Below are 16,868 nucleotides of genomic sequence, written 5' to 3' on the forward strand. Positions count from 1 at the left end.
TTTGGGTTAGCTGCCACTTGGAAAAATGACCTTGGGTTGGGACTCTCCCATGAAACCATGGGGCATATGCCTTGGGTATACTCATTCCTTTCCAATGGAAGAAGAGACACAGTAGTTTCTGAGCTTGAACCTAGTTATTACTCCTTGTCTGGCATCTAGACTAGATTTGGGGGAGGTTGACTCCATTTTGTGAAAGAGATGTGGATACAGATCTTAGCTGGGCCCCATGGTGCTTCTCCAGACCCATTTCGCACTGTATCTGCATCCTTTGAGACTCCTACCCTCCTGCCCTTGGTGAGTTGAGACTGGGAGAGGTGGGTCTGGCAGGTGGTGGGCTGCGGTGCTCCAGAGCAGAGGAGAGGTGTCCAGCGGTGGTGGCGGCGGTGGCGGGCCATGCTGCAGGAGAGCACGGTGCTTTCCGCGGTGCTTGACAGAACCATGTTCCGTTTCCATCGTTCCACCACATGGTTAGATCAAGCACAAAGGAAAGCCCCGCAGCGACTGGTCAGAGTCAAGGTCAGGAAGCAGCGTCAGAGAGAGGACAGGAGCGCTCAGAGGAAGCAGCGTGGAGAAGCGGAAGCCGGAGCAGGCCCCCACTGAGCGTGATTAGTATCAGGAGTGGGGTTCCACTGGAACACTTCCGAAGATAGCAGCCCTGCTGCCCTTGTGCCCCACCCCAGAGGAGACACAGTAGGAAGAGAGAAGAACAGGAGGCAAATCACTGGATGCCCATACTCAGGAGCTTCAGGGCAGCATGGTTCCTTCCCAAGGAAAGAAAGAATACTCAGACATCTGTGATCCTATCACATGCCTGAATTGAGCCTCTAAACTCCAGTCACACCAGTTGGTCTGACAAGACATTAAACTTAGCAAAGCATCTTCTGCATGCTTTACAACATAGGCCCAATTCCCCAACAGCTGAGTGGTTCCACCACAGTTGTTCTAGTCCCTTAAATCAAGAGACAACCCACAGTTCCCAATGGTCTAGCAAACCTTCAATGCTCTTCTTTAGGAAAAAGCCCCCTTTGACATTCCACAATTCAGGAATCTCCTTGATATCCTTTGGGGTCACCAGAAATGCTCTGGCTGATCTCTCCCAGATCATTTGAGGTTTAATAGAGGAGTAGTGTGATGTCAAAAGAAAATACATCTCTCTAGCCAGAGAGAAAGACAGGAAAACAAATGGGGCCTTAAGGTTTGGACTGAGGAACCTGCAATCACAGTTGTTGAGAACACTGACTTTCACAGAGATGGTGGCCAGTGCACCTCGTGATGAAGGGCCTCTTTCAGACTAAGAGAAGGAAGGAAAGGGAAGCCAAGGGATGAGTCTGAGGGGAAGACACTGAATCTGGGATCCTTCTTCATCTCTACCTTGAGTGGAAATTATGGGAGTGAACAGGATGAACTAGTAACCACTGTCAGGATGTCAAGGACCCAGGTGAGGGTATCCAGTTTTTATATTCCTATCTGTGATAGATCAAGGTCAGTTTCCATGCACCTGCTGACTTGGGACTTCCTCCCACTTGGCATTAGGCTGTAGATGTGCATCTTGAAGAAACTGGAGCTAAGGCCAGGTGACTGAGACCCTCCCTGCCTCACCTCTGACATGAGAACCAGTATCAACATTCTTCCACTATGTGTTTTTGGGACTGGGCATATCCTCTAGATGGTCTCAGCATCTCGATGGTGCATAGGTTGTCTGCCATGATGGACCAGTTAGGAAGAGCCAGCCCACAGCTCTGGGTCTGGCCTCTCCTCCTTCCTAAGCTCTCCCATCGCACGCACTGGAGTCAGCCACTAGAATCTGGACTCCACTCCACTGTGACACCTAGACATGCAGGGCTCTGTGAACACGGTGGTTCTGGGACTTCAAATTTGAGTTTGATTAGGACCCTGGTACCAGAGCACGGGAAATCCATCTTGTTCCTGCAAACCCCCACCCTCACCAAGCCTTCAAATCTGATTTTCTTTCTTTTTGGTTTCTTTCTACAAAAAGAAATGGAGGGATTTGTAGGTAAATTATCAAGAGTCTTCACAGTATGTCCGAAGTCCTGGGTTTCAGATCTTGCCCTGAAAATAATACTCAATATCTTAGATAAGATTTTTCTGCTGTGCGGACCTCAATTTACCCATCTCTAGAATAAACTGGATGGCCTCTAAGGTCTCTAAAAATTCTGTAGTTCATTGAGAGCTATCTTGCTGTTTGCCGTCTTTGGACACATTGTGTCACCACCCTCCATACTTTTCAACAAGAGAGTTTCTTCTCACACAAAGCGGGGAGGCATAAGGGAAGACAGACAGCACCCTACAACTGCCAAGTGCTCCCGGGGGTAGGCTTGGGGTCCCAGGCAGCCAGACGGAGCCTTTTCAGGAGGACTTAATCTGATGGTCAGATTACCCCAGCCGGCAGCATCCAACCCTAAACTGATGTTGCTGCCCAAGGCGGCGGATGCAGCTGATAGAAAGGCAGACACAGGCAGCTGGGAAACCAGACGCCCTGCCTAAGGAGGGGCAGGATGTGTTACGGAGCAGCCCTCAAATTGCCTCCTAATTACATCAGCTGTCTTTTCAATGGGGGTGCTTTTAGGAGAAAGTAAAATGCAGAGTTATTATCTGTCACATCCAGTCTGTGTCACCTGCCCCCCTTCTTTCTTCTGGAGCTTCCTGGAAACACAGAGCTTTAGATCTTTTTTTTTCCCCCTCCAAGGCCAAGGCAGGTCTGGAACCCCGTGTTTCTCAAATCCAAGGCCTTTGGAGCTCAGCAGTCATGCTTTCTTGGCAACGACATAAAATAAAAGCATATAGAGTGCTACGTGTCAGGCTCATGCTAGCTCCAAACATCTCTACTTTTTAGGAATAATCTTTCTGCTTAGCATTGGCTTTCTTTTTTTAAAAAGGTATCTTAGAGTCAATCCAAGAACCCAGCTCCCTCTCCCTGTTTCTTTTTTAAAGTGTTCAACCACCCCTCCCCCACATAGGAAAAGCAGCCAGGATCCTGCAGCTAGGAAGATAGTGGCAGAGCTAGAGTTAGAACTAAGTTCTACTGCTTCCTAGGTCCACTTTCTATTTTCCTTTTCTCCTCCTTAGTTCTTTCTGTAGCCCCACCCCCATCTTGCCACCCCCAACCACAGTCATGCCCAGAAAATTGCCAAGACTGTGTTCCTGGGGAGACACCAGTCCTTGGATCCTGCACTCTTTCCCTGCTGTGCCATGCAGGGCTGCAACATCCATCTGGGGTCCAAGGTATTAACAGGATACTTATGAGACCAAAGGGTCAAGGTTGGCAGATAACACCCTGCCCTCCGCTGGCTCTCACTGCCCTTCTTTTTGGGTACCACTGCTTGGCAGAGCTAATTAACTCAACCCTGGTCAGAAAGGGGTAGGAATAGAGGCCCAGGTCGGCGTGAGTCATGAGGAAAGGCCCTGGGGAAAGGATGATTGTGCCTTGGGTGAGATTTTCATCCCAGAGATGTTGCTGGGCCCAGGAAGGAACCTGAGGACAGTGTTCAGGGAGTGGGTAGGGGTGGGAGCATGAGACCAGGGAAGGAAGTCATCCAAACAGCTGATTGTCCTCCCCGAATGCTCCTTCTCTCCTAGATGCTGCGTGGTGTGAGGAGCAAAATGAACCTGAGGTTTAGTCCTGCCTCTGCTGTTTGCTGGCGTGTGAACTTAGAGTGCCCCTTCACCTCTAAGTCCTCAGTTCCCTCTCCCATAGAGCGAAGGGCTGTCCTACTGACTTCCGAGGACAACTGGAAGAAGCAAATCCGACTAAAAGCCCCCAGCACCACGCTCATCACAGGTGAAAGATGGCTTTTGTAAGTGACATCATTATTCTAGGGAAAGGAAGTTGGTACTAACTTTTCACAGTGCCACAAAGTCTCTGTATTATCTCCAAGCCCTCCCAAGGTATTTGTTTCTGTTAAAAAAATTTAAAGAGCTAAAGCTTATCATTCTGGAGACATGGACTAAAGAATTTGACTTAAAGGACAAGAAGATGTTGTCAAGAAGCACAAGTCTGCCCACCGGTCTTCTCCCAGTGACCTCTCCCCTCACTGGCATTCTCCCCTGGGAAGACTCGCCTGCATCAGAAGCTCCCGGGCAGGGGGAGAAGCACTGCTCTTGCTACCGCACACACTGTGAGGGTTGGCTGCAACCCACCTCGGCACTTCGTGCTATCAGTCTCTCATCACTGGGTGCACAATGCAATTTGGTGATTTTTTTTTTTTTTTTCCAGTAGAAAAGGACACAGATGATAGTAATTTTTAACTGCCTGTGCATGTAGCTGTTGGGTCAACGAGAGCTACTTCTCTTTCCAAGATGGGCTGAGAATTCCCCTGCTGTTCTCCCCCATGTCCTTCCTGGGTGCAGTGAGAAGGAAGGTTTCTAGAGAGATCCTGGGCACTGAAGAACAAGGCTTTGTTTCTTCCCAAGCACGACCCTTTACTGTTCTCTCCATACTCAGAACAGAGTAGTCTGGGGTGGAGGAGCTAGTTAGTGAAAGTATTTTTCATGAACATGTGAAACCTATAATATACTGGGGCCAAAGGGCTGCACCACCGTCCGTCTCCGAAGGAAGTGGGAGGTCCCCAGGATTACACACCGTCTGTAGCCTCGCCTGAGCTATATTTATTTCTCTATTTGCCCTTTGGGGAGCACACTTTGGAAACGACAAAAATAAATCTTAGCCTGTAACAGGCACATGTGCAAAGGCCGCCCCAGCCCCACCTTCTGTTTAGCTCTTGGAGACGCACTGATGCCGGGGTTCTGTCTCCCCTGCAACCGTCTCCCCCTCCCCATGCTTTTATTGTGTGTGTATGTGTGTGTGTGTTTTATTTTAAATCCATAAGGTAATTGGTTTTCTGCAGGGCTAACTGAATTTCTCCAATTTAATTTGCAAAGATGCTCCCCAGGAACCATTACAGCGCTCGCTGTCCTCCAGATTGGATTATTGGCCTCTCTGGGGCTGCTGCATTCTGAGTCAGAAAGCGGGGCCCAGCCCCGTAACCTGATTACCTGAGCAGCGGAACTTCTTGCTCTTGATCTGGCTGATGCGCTTGTTGGCGAGTCGGCGCGGGCTGCTGCAGCGGGCCCCGCTTGTCTCAATGGGGTTGTCCTGGAGGTAGTCGGCCAGCCACTTCAAGTGGCAGTCGCACACAAATGGGTTTTGGGCTAAGTGGCTGCGAGAGGGATGGGGCTGTTAATCAGGAGTGACCCGTGGCGTCTTGCTCCAACACCACCACCCTGCCTCGCGCTGGGCCCTGGCAATCCACTGCAAGGATTGGTCTCCAGCCTCATCGCCCCAGGAGGCCTTGGGGCGTGCTACTTTCAGACACGGCTCAAAGAGGGGGTCTGAGGCCCGCTGGCTGCAAAAGACAGTCACAGATGCAGCTAGCATCTGGTCTGGGGAATCGGTCTCCCAGCTCTTCCCACCTGGGGCAGGATCCACCACCGATCGCTTCTACTCTCACCCACGCCAATTCTGACAGGCAAACCCAGTCGCAGGCTTAGAGTTTGCACTTGGGGTAGAATGCATTTTATTTCTCCAAGCTCAGTGATACTAGGCACATAAAGCAGCTGGCACGGCGCCTGGCATATGGTGGGTGTTCCATATATAGTAGCGGGTATTGTTGTAATTATCCTTATCATCATAAGAGCACCATGGGTATTGCTTCCCCTGGCTCGGTAAGAAAAACCGTGAAGCACCGAACACAGTGTTTGGCACGTGGTCGGCGTCAATATATAGCAGCTGCTCTTACTGTGTCTTGGTTCCTGTCTCTGGCTACAGGGGCAACAAGCACCAGATGACTTACACGGTCTCCAGAAGCCCCCAGGCTAATTGCAGACCTGGGCATGGGGCCGAGGTCTATGCCTGAGGCTGGAGCCATCAAAAACTGGGCTGAAATCTGTACTTGGAGGTCATCTATTTAACTGAAATATTTATGAACACCTTTAGTGCATGGAAGTGGGGAAATACTGCCCAAAGAGGAAGAGTGCCCACCTCAGAGGCTTGGTTTTGCAGGGTGGAGGCGGTTAAGGGCGGGCAGGGGTGGGCTATTTGCAGAAATGGAGTCTGCTCAGTGTACGTTGACCACAGGGGTTATAAGGGTAGCTCAGGACCTCCTCTGCCTGGATTCAAAACCTGCTCCTTACTAGCTGTGTGACCTTGAGGAAGTTACCTAACCATTCTATGCCTTGGTTTCCTTACATAGAAACGAGGGACAGTAACAGCACCAAGTAAGGTCCTTGTGAGGCTTCAGGGTTTTAAGACAGGGTAAGTACCCCGTGTGGTGTCAAGCACAGTGTAAGTGCTTGGTACTGATAAGCTATTCCTATTTTTATTATTCTAGCTTCACTGCAGGTTCTAGAACTCCTCCTGTATGTGCTCATGCTGCCCTCATTTGGGTGTTTTCCATGATGGGCATGTGGGGTCTCCTGCTGCTTGGGCACCCACTGGCACCCGAGGCAGTGTACTCACAGCGTCTGGATGGACTGCAGAGGGGCGAAGAGCCCCTTGCTGATGGTCTGCAGCTTGTTGTCATACAAGGAGAGCAAGTTGAGGTTCTGCAGGTCCTGAAACGTGTTCACCCGCAGGCAGTTGATCTTGTTGGCATTGAGGAGGCTGCAAGCAGAAGAGAGCCTGGTTAATTCACTAATCCTGGGAATGACCTGCGGGGCAAGGGTTGCCTCTGCAGGGGATGGGCTGCAAAGCTCCCATCACTCATCCTTGCAGCCTTCAGCTCCTGCTGCAGAACAGAAAAAGAGAGACCTGCCTTCCTGTGTCTACCAAAACCCTGAACACTCTGGGCACCTGCACACACTGTCACCACAGATACTACGCCACACACTGCTCTCACTTGGCACATGCTCTTGCACCTATGACCTGAAAAGGCACCCTAAGTGCTTCACTTTCTGTTTTAGGATTCACAGCTTCCAGGAATCGGAAAGGAAAAAAAAAAATCATTTGGCATAATTGTTTTAGAGCTGTAGTTGACTGACTATGGGCAATTTGATTCAGAAAATTCCTTACAGTTCTTTTGGATCACTGATCCTGCTGGAAATCTGATGAAAGTTATAGGTCGTCCTCCTGGAAAAACTGCATCTCTGTGTAGGCAGGCACATGTGCATACATATGGATTCTGTCATACACACGTGTGCACACCCACACAGAGCACAGAGCCCCATGTGGTTTGACCTTGGCCCTTTCTCCAACCTCAACCTAACTCCACTCACCCCAAACTCACTACCCTTGAGTGCCACCACTGCATTTTTTTTTTTTGTTTTTTTTTTTGAGATGGAATCTTGCTCTTGTCGACCAGGCTGGAGTTCAGTGGGGTGATCTCGGCTCACTGCAACCTCCACCTCTCGGGTTCAAGCAATTCTCCTGGCTCAGGCTCCCGAGTAGCTGGGATTACAGGCATGCACCACCACACCCAGCTAATTTTTGTATTTTTACTAGAGACGGGGTTTCACCACGTTGACCGGCCTGGTCTCGAAATCCTGACCCCAGGTGACCTTCCTGCCTTGGCTTCCCAAAGTGCTGGGATTATAGGTGTGAGCCACCATGCCCAGCCCCCCACCACATTTTCGATCCTCAGACACACCAGATTTTTCCCTAGAACTTTTGAACACCCTCTTTACCTTCTTTCAGCAGGGCTGCCTTTTTTTCCTGCTTTCTACTGTAGCTCAAATGTTCCCTCCTCAGAGAAGCCTGCCCTGACCCCCTCATCTACAATGGGACCCTCACTCCGTTTTCGTCACTCACATCCCCCTGTTTATTTCCCTCCTGACACTCATCGCGATTTGTGATTATAGGATATTTATCATTTGCTTTCCACACAGGATTAGGAACTCTATAATGGCACCAATGACAGCTATTCTATTCCTCCCTTTCTTTTCAGTGCTTATTCTTTATTAAGATGTATACTAAACTCCACATGCAGCTTCAAGGATCTCACTTCTCTAAGGTGGCACCCATCCCTCATGCCTCACCCCTTCCAGGGTCAGCCTCCCTATCCACGAGGAAGCTGTTTTTAGCTCTTCAGACTCCCAAAAAAAGCATCATAGGAAGCTCCCCTTTGGGTGGAAGTCTGGGAAAACAGAGGATGCCATGAGGGTGACAGGCGGTTTTCAAGAGCAGGGCTGGCAAGTCAAGCACATTGAGATCCTAAGAATTACCTTTACTGATCCTAGACTGACTAGGTGTGCCTTGCAGTCGATGTAAAATCATTTCTTACCCCCTCTCAAATGAAACTGGGGGAAGGGGAAAATAACCAGCAGAAATGTTGAATTTCAAAAATTTTACTTTCAAGGCTGGCTCAGCCCCTTCCTGGTGGGGAATGACCCATGAGATCCATGCCAGGCTGGCCTGCCTCAGGAGTCTCTCCATACCAGGACCCAGGGGGACTGCAGTTGACAATGGTGGGGCTGTCCATGGTGCTAAATCACCCATGCCACCTCTCCCTTGCTGCAGGCCCCATACTCCCCACGGTCCCAGTGCACCCTGCGTGTAGGCAAGCAGCTGTGGCAGTGACAAGTGGAAGAAGAACTGCCTGTTTAATCTGGCTAATAATGGGCAAGGTCCCAAGGGTTCACACAGATGTCCTCCTGCCTGGCAGTGGAAAAAAAAATGCTCATACTGCTAGAATACTGTGTTTTCCAAAGTGCTTTCCCAATGTCCCATTATTCTCAGAACCTGACTCACAAGAGACAGGGGAGGAAACTGAGGCTGAGAGTTTGGCAGGTGTTTTCAAGGTCACACACGTTTCTAGGGAGCATGAGAGAAGTGGTTACGATAATTGAGGTCTCTAGAGGGCTCAGTTTCTTCTTTATGAATGTCTTGTCTATCCATCCTATCGGTCTATACTCTTTGCAACATCCCTCCCCACTGCAAATTCAAATTCCTATGCTTTGTGTATTAAATTTTAGTCAATGTCACTGCATTTTGGGGGCATTTGAAGGAAATGTGATAGAGCAGAGAAACAGGGAGAAAAGCTGGAGGACTCAACAGGGCCCAGCAACCAGGGCTCAGGAATGGACCCTTCACACACACAGTGTTTTGATTTTTTTTTAAAGTACACACACGGTAAGTGTTTTGTTCTAAACCTTGACATTCAGGGCCTTCTGAGTACATCATCTGGTCAGGAAATACTGAACTATTCAGTACATAACAGGTCAGAGGTGCCTATCCAATGGCCTGAGGATGGAATCCTTATTGCAACATTTTGCATCATGCCACATAAATAAAATGTGTTTATTCAATCCTCTTGTGTTTTAAAAATTGGAAAATTTCATACAACACACACACACACACACACACACACACACACACACACACACACCCCACACCAAACCACATTTCTATTTTCTCTTGAAAAACAAAATTCAGGAGCTCAGGCAACCCTAGGTTCCCTGGAGGCAGCCATGGAGTAGCCCCCTTTAGATAGGACATATGCTCTCTATTTGCCACAGTCCTCACTATTCCCTATTGTGTCTCCTTCACTAGTTTACTTGACTTTCCTTGCCTTAGTGGGCATTTAGGTTTGCAACCCCAGTGCAGATTCATAAGCCCAATTGTAGCAATTGGTTCTAGGGCATATTAGGCACTAGACAAGGACGATGGCCATGGGGAGAAAGAAATGGCAACTTGACTTGCCTTCATACAAACGGAATGCCACGCTGGCAATCCTTCTCACTCATGAGGCCTATTTAGGCTCTTTTTTTCTCATCCAGATGCTCCTTTGTTTCCTATTGCTCCTAGATCTCTCAGCATGGGATGTTACTTCAAATATGTAAGGCACCAAAACAACCCAGGCTGGCAGAATTACTAGGCAAAGATAGCCCAAGGCGCAGAGCTCATGAAGCATGGAGCAAAAGAAAACACAAAAGGGCAGAGTCTCCTGGTCACTCATTCTCTCCCGGGATGCTTGGCTCCCTCAGGCAAGGTGCGTAGGTGCAGAGAGAGATAAAATTAAGCTGCTTATCCAGAATTAGATGCTGAGGACAGCCTCACTGGTCCCCAGGATCAGCAAGATCTAACAGCCTATCCCTGTGCCCTGTTTCCTTTGGGAGGAAGGCTGGCAGTTAGTCAACTCAGCCTGGCTTCCATGAAAGGAGCTCTTAGCTATCTGGTACATGGACAAGAGCTGGAGGGGAATTTTAAAAGCACCATATGATGGAGCAAACAGAGAGTAAACAAACATTTGAAATGAGGTTTAGCAGTTCTATAAGGAATCCTGAACACAGGCCTCCCTCTTTCACCAGAGGGATGGATTCTCCCTCTTTGCAGCAGAGATTCCAGGATGCTTTCTCTGTCCTGGTTCATCCCCATTTCAGGAGCAGTGGTGTAACTGCTGTGTGAAATGATAGTAATTCAGCATCCTCTCTAGAGACTACATCTCTGTGTGCTTTTCCCAGGCAGTTTCCAGGCACTATCTTATTTAAGCCTCACAACGGCACTATGATTATCTTCATTATTCTGATAAGAAAACTGAGGTTCAGAGTGGTGTCGGACTCAACCGAGGTCCCCCAGCAATAAGTGAAGCTCCAGCCTGTTTCACTCCAAAGCCATCTCTTATCTACTATTTAAAGTCTATATTCTCTTTTCCATTTTCCCTATGTGTGAAGAGCAGCTATTTTTGCTAGCCTTGACCGTCCCTGGGTGTGCTTCACGTGGACAAAGGTCTGGTTGGGTTTGGAAGACCCTGCTTGCCTCTTGGGAGTGCAGAGGCATCTGAAGTCCTCCTGACTCCCAGGAGGGAGCCTCAGCGTGGGATGCTGATCAAGCCTTCATTGGCACAAGGTGGCAGGTCCTTTACTGAGTGGCTGGCACCTGTACGAGGCAAGGCTTTCCCCTTCAGAATCACCGACTGAATGCCGATGTGGGAGCTGATATGCCTGGCTCTGTGCTCCCCTCACTCTGAGCAGGCCAGGGGACAACCGTAGGACACAGATAATAGCAATAGCACACAAGGTGGGATGTCCCAGCTGGCCTCATTCAAGAGGCTGCCTGGTACTCAAATTGACAACTGTGACATCCCGGCCAAAGACCTCACCTCAGCCCGATCTGCTGGTGGGTCCAGTGAGTCAGGCTGGACTGCCTGGTGAATTCTGTGTTCATCAGTATTTCCCCAGATGCAGATCCAATGATCTTTTGGGGCCACCCGCTCCAGATCTATCTCTCAAAGGACCCTCGGAGATCATATAAATGAAAAGAGAGGGAAGGCTGAGATGATCCAACTAGGTGAACCACAACCACCAGGTGAACAGCAGGGGCCACATGGCCTAACAGGTAATGCATATTAAACACTTCACAAGGCCAGGTACCCCCATTTAATCTCCCTTTGACAGGTGACACTTCTGGGACTCAGAGAGCTTAAATAACTTTGACCAAAGTTCCACAACCCGTAAGAGGTAGGACAGTATTGGGACTCATGCCATCATAGCCCAAAGATTTTGTTTCCAATCATCATGCTGCCCTGAGAGCCAGTCCCCTCTCACTAAGGGCCTGAGGGAGCCATCTGAGGCACCCTGTTTGTAGCCACTCCCATCAACGCAGCAGGTGATTTTACAATAAGGCAGAACAACAACAAAAAGAGCCGTGCTCCCGTCAGAGGAAATTAAGGAGAGTGGCACATTGGAGAGTGGGAGTGCATGTACAGCACCTTCTAAATTTATTTCCAAGTGTGAGCTCTAGGAGGCCCTCTGCCACCCCCTGCCTTGGAGCACTTTCGGCTGCCACATATGTTCCATGTCAAGAGGTATTAGCACTCAGTCCATTGACTAACCAGCATAGCTGTGCTGCTGAGAGTTCTTGCTTTCTGGGAGCTGTGGCCTTCAGGAAAAGCAAAGCAGAAAACAGAAGCCACTGGAATCAAAAAGCTAGAGCTGGAGGAGGAAAATGAAATGCCCATGTCGGGGCTAGGGAGAACCCTCGGGACTCAAGTCTTTCTGCTATGGGACCAGGGCTGGCCTGTGCAGAAAAGTCCCAGGTGTTCTCATCACTAGTAGCAGCTTCCAGCTTCATTCATTTGGGGTCCAGGTAGCATGGGGAGATGGCCCACAGGGGGAAAACCAGGTCCATTTTGATCCACTAAAAGGACCCACCACACCCAGGCTTTTGGAAAGTCCCATGGGGAGAAGATCGCTGAGCCCCACTGTTAGCTACTGCCTTTGCTCTGATCCACTCTTCAATGAAGGTTCCCCCCGGGAGCCCACAGGCCTTTTTTGCAAAGTTTGGAAAACACAGACATCTGGAGTCAGGCTTAATGATCAATTGCATCAAAATCACTTTGGCAACTCCAGCAATTCACATGTTGACTCAGTGGCTCAGGGCAATCATTCTGGTGGCATTTATATTCTCCACACTTGACCAAGGGTCTGTGGAGGACACTGGTCATGTTGTTCCTCCCACTTCTATGGTATTTGTCTAGAAATGCTGAAAGCGTATTCCAGACTCCAGAGAGCAAGGCCTCCTCAGAAAACCGGTGCCAAGAAAGAATGCAGTGGCCCTTCCGGGAGAATGGATGAAGCTCTTACAGAGAAGACTGTGGATGAGAAGATGGGCCCAGGCCCCTGCCAAGAAAGATGCTCTGCGGGCCTTCTTTTCCTAAAACCGGGATGGGGAATCTGTTTCTGCTTCATGAACGCTCAGATGCGGATACACAACAGGAGAAAGATGGCACCAACAGGCATCCGGCATAACCCTTTCTCTAGCTCCTTTAGTAGGAGAATTTATAAAAAGTGGGTTATAAAGGCTCTTTGTTATTTAAAAAAGTGTTCTGTGTGTCCCTGGAAGTAGTTATCACCTCTACACATTGGCATGAACTCTTAGTGAGGACACCAACTAGGGGAGCTATTCTGTACCCCTAATTAAGCTACAGGATATAGAGCCAAACCTCCCACATTAATATGCCTTCCTTCTTTTTATTTCTCTAGTATTAATCCTCTGTCATCTTGAATTTCTTTATCTATTAATTGTAATAAGGACCACTCTCCCACCTTAGAACATTATGTTATCATCTTTTCCCTATAAAATGTGGGGATTAATTTAGACCTTCAGCAACCTACTGAGGCTGGATGTGGAGAAGAACCCAATAAGAGCTGATGCCATGAATTCTGACCCTGCCCAGAATCTTCTCCATGCTTGAAAATGGGTGCTCTAGGCCACATCTTGCTAAACACCCAAGGGGAAGCAGGAGGAGCCCTCTAAGTCCCAACTAGGGGCAACAGTGACTCTTCCCTTCTCTCCTATTGGTGACTGCACTGCTTGTCAATGGCTGTGGGTTGTCATGGCGATTCCTGAGGCAAGAGTAACCAGGCATGCAGCAACACCACTGGGCGGCCTGTCTGAAAAGCAAGACCTCTTTCTACCCCAGATACACAGGAGGGTGCTAGGAATGGGCTGTAAGCCACTGGGTTTTCCCAGTGAAACAGATGAAAGCTGAGATTCCCAGAGACCAGAGAGGGAGAACTATGATTTGGTTACCAGATCAAGTGACCTCACCTATGGTGACTTGCCCATTCCTTCCCTCATGACTGTTAGGGTGGTAACTTTCCTATCTGATTGCCACATGGTTACCAATCAGTCCTTTAAACGGGGTGAACCATTCATTCAATGACTAGCATGGATTCCAGAATTTAAGTCTACCCAAGGGCTTTCCAGGTACACAAGAGAGGAAGAACCCCTCCCTCAAGAACGCATTGCTAAGTCAGTCTGCTTCTTCTGCTGGTGAGAATTCTCATTGTCCCACCTTGACTGGGTCTCTAAGCACAAGCAGCTCCTTGACTATCCTCTCACAGGGATCAGGGCAAACATCAGTGGGCTGACGACAATGAACCAGAGAAAGTTCCACAGACACGGAGCTGTGAATTATGCTGAGCCATAACAAAAGGAGGTGATCTGCAGTTCAGCAGCACCCTTTCTGTGGCTTGAGCCATTGAGAAATTCTTGCTCTGCATATCAAAAAACTGGCTCTGCAGATCTGCCCGTGACTGGGTGAAGCAGATGCCTCTGGTTGGATGTGCTGTGGTTAAGGCATGGACTGCCCAGGTTCCAATCCTGGCTCCATCATGCTAAGTGACAATGGTCAAGTCACTTAACCTTCAGTTTCCCCATCTGTAAAATGGGCCTTTCCACAATACCTTCCTCTTAGCATTGTGGTAAAGATTAAATGAGATGATGCACATGAAATCGCTTAGCAGTTTCAGGTCCTGAAGCATATTAAGTATTCAATAAATGTTAGCTGCTATTATTAGCAGAAGTAGTTCTTGTGAAACAGCTGGTGGGGAAAAGTGAACTATAGGGAGTGAAGTTTTGCTCGCTGCTCTGTAATTGGCATGTTGCTTGGCAAACTCCGAGAGCCTCACGTGGTCTTGTCTGCCTTCCAAGAAAATTAAACAACAGGTGCTAGAGTTGTCTTAACTTATTCCAGCCCGAAGACAGTCTGGTTTGGTTTAAGACCACCTGGAGCGGGTTTAAAAGCTTCCACCTCAAATGACTGCCCTCCCCACTTAAGTGACTTTCCTATGCATGTCATGTGATCGATGAGCACTAAATGAATGCTCCTTACTCCCTGGAGGGGAGCTGTAACAACGCAGCTTGCAGCTGTCCATCAGCGGAGGAAATGACAGCCTTTTCCTGCTTTGGGGAGGATGGACCTCTGAGCTATAAGGTGAGGGATCTCAGGGCACGATGGCTGGCTGCCCACAGAGGATCACCATCTCCACTGATGTCCCAGGAGCCTATGAGCCTGGGTGGGGAGCGGAATGCAGAGGAGCAAGACCATTCACCCTGAGCTTCCAGTGAGGAGGAAGACAGGTAATTTCTCTAATAATTGAGCTGCTCCCACCCCTGGAGTTGGGATCATGTGCCAAGTGATATGTCCTGTTCTCACCTTGGGTTCTGAGATGCCTCCATGTGGGATATTTCAATTCTAAACATCCTTCCTAGTGTCCAAATGGGCACCAACTCACTTCCTAGCAGCCAGTTTTAAGGACGGAAGCTGCCAGATTACCTTGCATCCCCCAAAGACAATAAGGGTTGCTAGTAATAAACAATAAATGCGTGTTTATACAATGAATGGCTGCAGGAACTGAACACGTTTAGGATTAATTATAGGAAGACATACTAGCTATTTTCAAACATCTGAAGACAATGATAACAGACTTTTCTGAGTTTTCTAGAAACATTACTGATGTTTAGTATAAGAAAGAGCTTCCTCACCTTCCAACTAGGCAGTGAGGACTTATCAGAGGAACCATCAGCAAATGAGTGACAGGAGGATTTGTGAGAGCGTGCATGGGAGGGATTCCTGTCCTAGCCAGGTAGGAGGCTGTGCTTGGAGCCCTGAGATTCCTTTGAACGCTAAGATTTTGGAACTTAAACTGAAGGGGGTAACTCTTGTGAGGCTCTAGGGGACCAAGGACAGAACATCATGTTTAGGACAGCTAAGGCTTGTTCCTTGTGGATGCACTTACTGCAGCCTCTAAAAAACAGAGACATTCTCTCCAGAATGGCCAAGAATTTTGGGCATTTGCCCAAAGGAACACACCAAGAAAAGCTCCCAGGAGGCTGGCTGTGTACATACTGGACTGGGCAAGTTTGATAGGATGGCCAAAAAGTCTAGAGGAGTAAGGGAAGCGGGGAGGCAGGCAGGAGAACCAACTAATGCACCCACTTTATTACCGCCAGCATCACCACAAGTGCCAGAAAGGAAATCTCCAGGGCCACTTCATGTGGCAGAGGCAGTTCAGCTTTGCGAGTACCCATAATTTGAGAGATGGAGTGAGAAGAAAAAATGCAAACCTCTCACAAAGAGCCTCTGAGTCAAAGGAGACAAAAATTACCCTGACTACCAGGGTATTCTAATCAGAGCCTTCTTATCAGTGTCTCCAGTCCAACAGGGAGAAATCCAATCTACAGCAGGCTGAACACTAAATTAGATCGAATCAGGGCCTGCTTTCCAACCACCCAATAGCAGGTCAAAACCCAGTGACAGCTATTTGAGTCCGAGTTACTGGTTCTTTCTGGTAAGGCCTGCCTGAGTTGTGTCAACTCTTGGTTTCAAGAGAGGAGAGATGCTTCCTCTTTAACCCAAGCTACTTGATTCCATCTGCTCAAAACGGTGACATTAAACTGGAGTTGCCTTCCCAACCCATGCAAACTCCTGTTAGTTCTATTAACCTCATGACTGCTATCAGCTTGGAGCTGAGATACACATGTTTTTTTTTTTTTTAAATTTTTTTGACTTTTTTTTTTTTTCAGTTTTAAAAACAACTTTATTAAGATATAATTCACCTACCATACAGTTCACCCATGTAAAGTATACAATTCAGTTTCTTAGTATAGTCACAGAGTTGTATAACCATCACCACCAACAATTTTAGAACATTTTTATGACCCTGAAAAGAAACTCTGTATCCCTAAGCTATCATCGACTAGTTTCTCCCTTTTTACTTAGCTCTAGGGAACCACCAGTCTCCTTTGATTGGAGATACACATCTTTTTAAGTATACATGCACTGTGCTAGGCACTGTGATGCACATTCTGTGTCTCCTTAATCCGTGCAAAGTCATTTTCCTTCCTGCACACAAACACAGATTATAAAAGGAAAATCACAGCAGCTTGGTGGAACACAACACTGCCAAATTCACCTCAAGGTGGATACTATTGATACTCTTCTTTCAAGGGATTAATAGCTACAGTTAACTAGCCTTATGGTGGCAGTTATAACGTACAGTTTCTTTGCTACAAGCAAAGAATACCATCTGTGAAACACCCATCTCCCTGCAGAGCCCTGGCCTGTCATTCTAACACACAGCCTTAAAAGCCCACCAAAGGCTGGGACCATTGAACGGAAATGTGCCCACAC

General features: G+C 48.2%; 1 protein-coding gene across 2 annotated transcripts in view; it reads right to left on the minus strand.

Annotated features, from left to right (window-relative positions):
- Positions 1-16,868, minus strand: part of SLIT3 (slit guidance ligand 3) — a 695,238-nt gene that overhangs the window by 107,584 nt on the left and 570,786 nt on the right. For both annotated transcript variants that reach the window (XM_065547045.1, XM_015452236.3), the window contains exons 13-14: positions 6,476-6,619; positions 5,014-5,177 (exon numbers count right to left, since the gene is read on the minus strand). In XM_065547045.1, the coding sequence (XP_065403117.1) occupies positions 5,014-5,177; positions 6,476-6,619 (308 nt within the window). The remainder of the gene's footprint in view (positions 1-5,013; positions 5,178-6,475; positions 6,620-16,868) is intronic.

The sequence above is a fragment of the Macaca fascicularis genome, chromosome 6 (genome assembly GCF_037993035.2).
Source record: "Macaca fascicularis isolate 582-1 chromosome 6, T2T-MFA8v1.1".
NCBI lineage: Eukaryota > Metazoa > Chordata > Mammalia > Primates > Cercopithecidae > Macaca > Macaca fascicularis.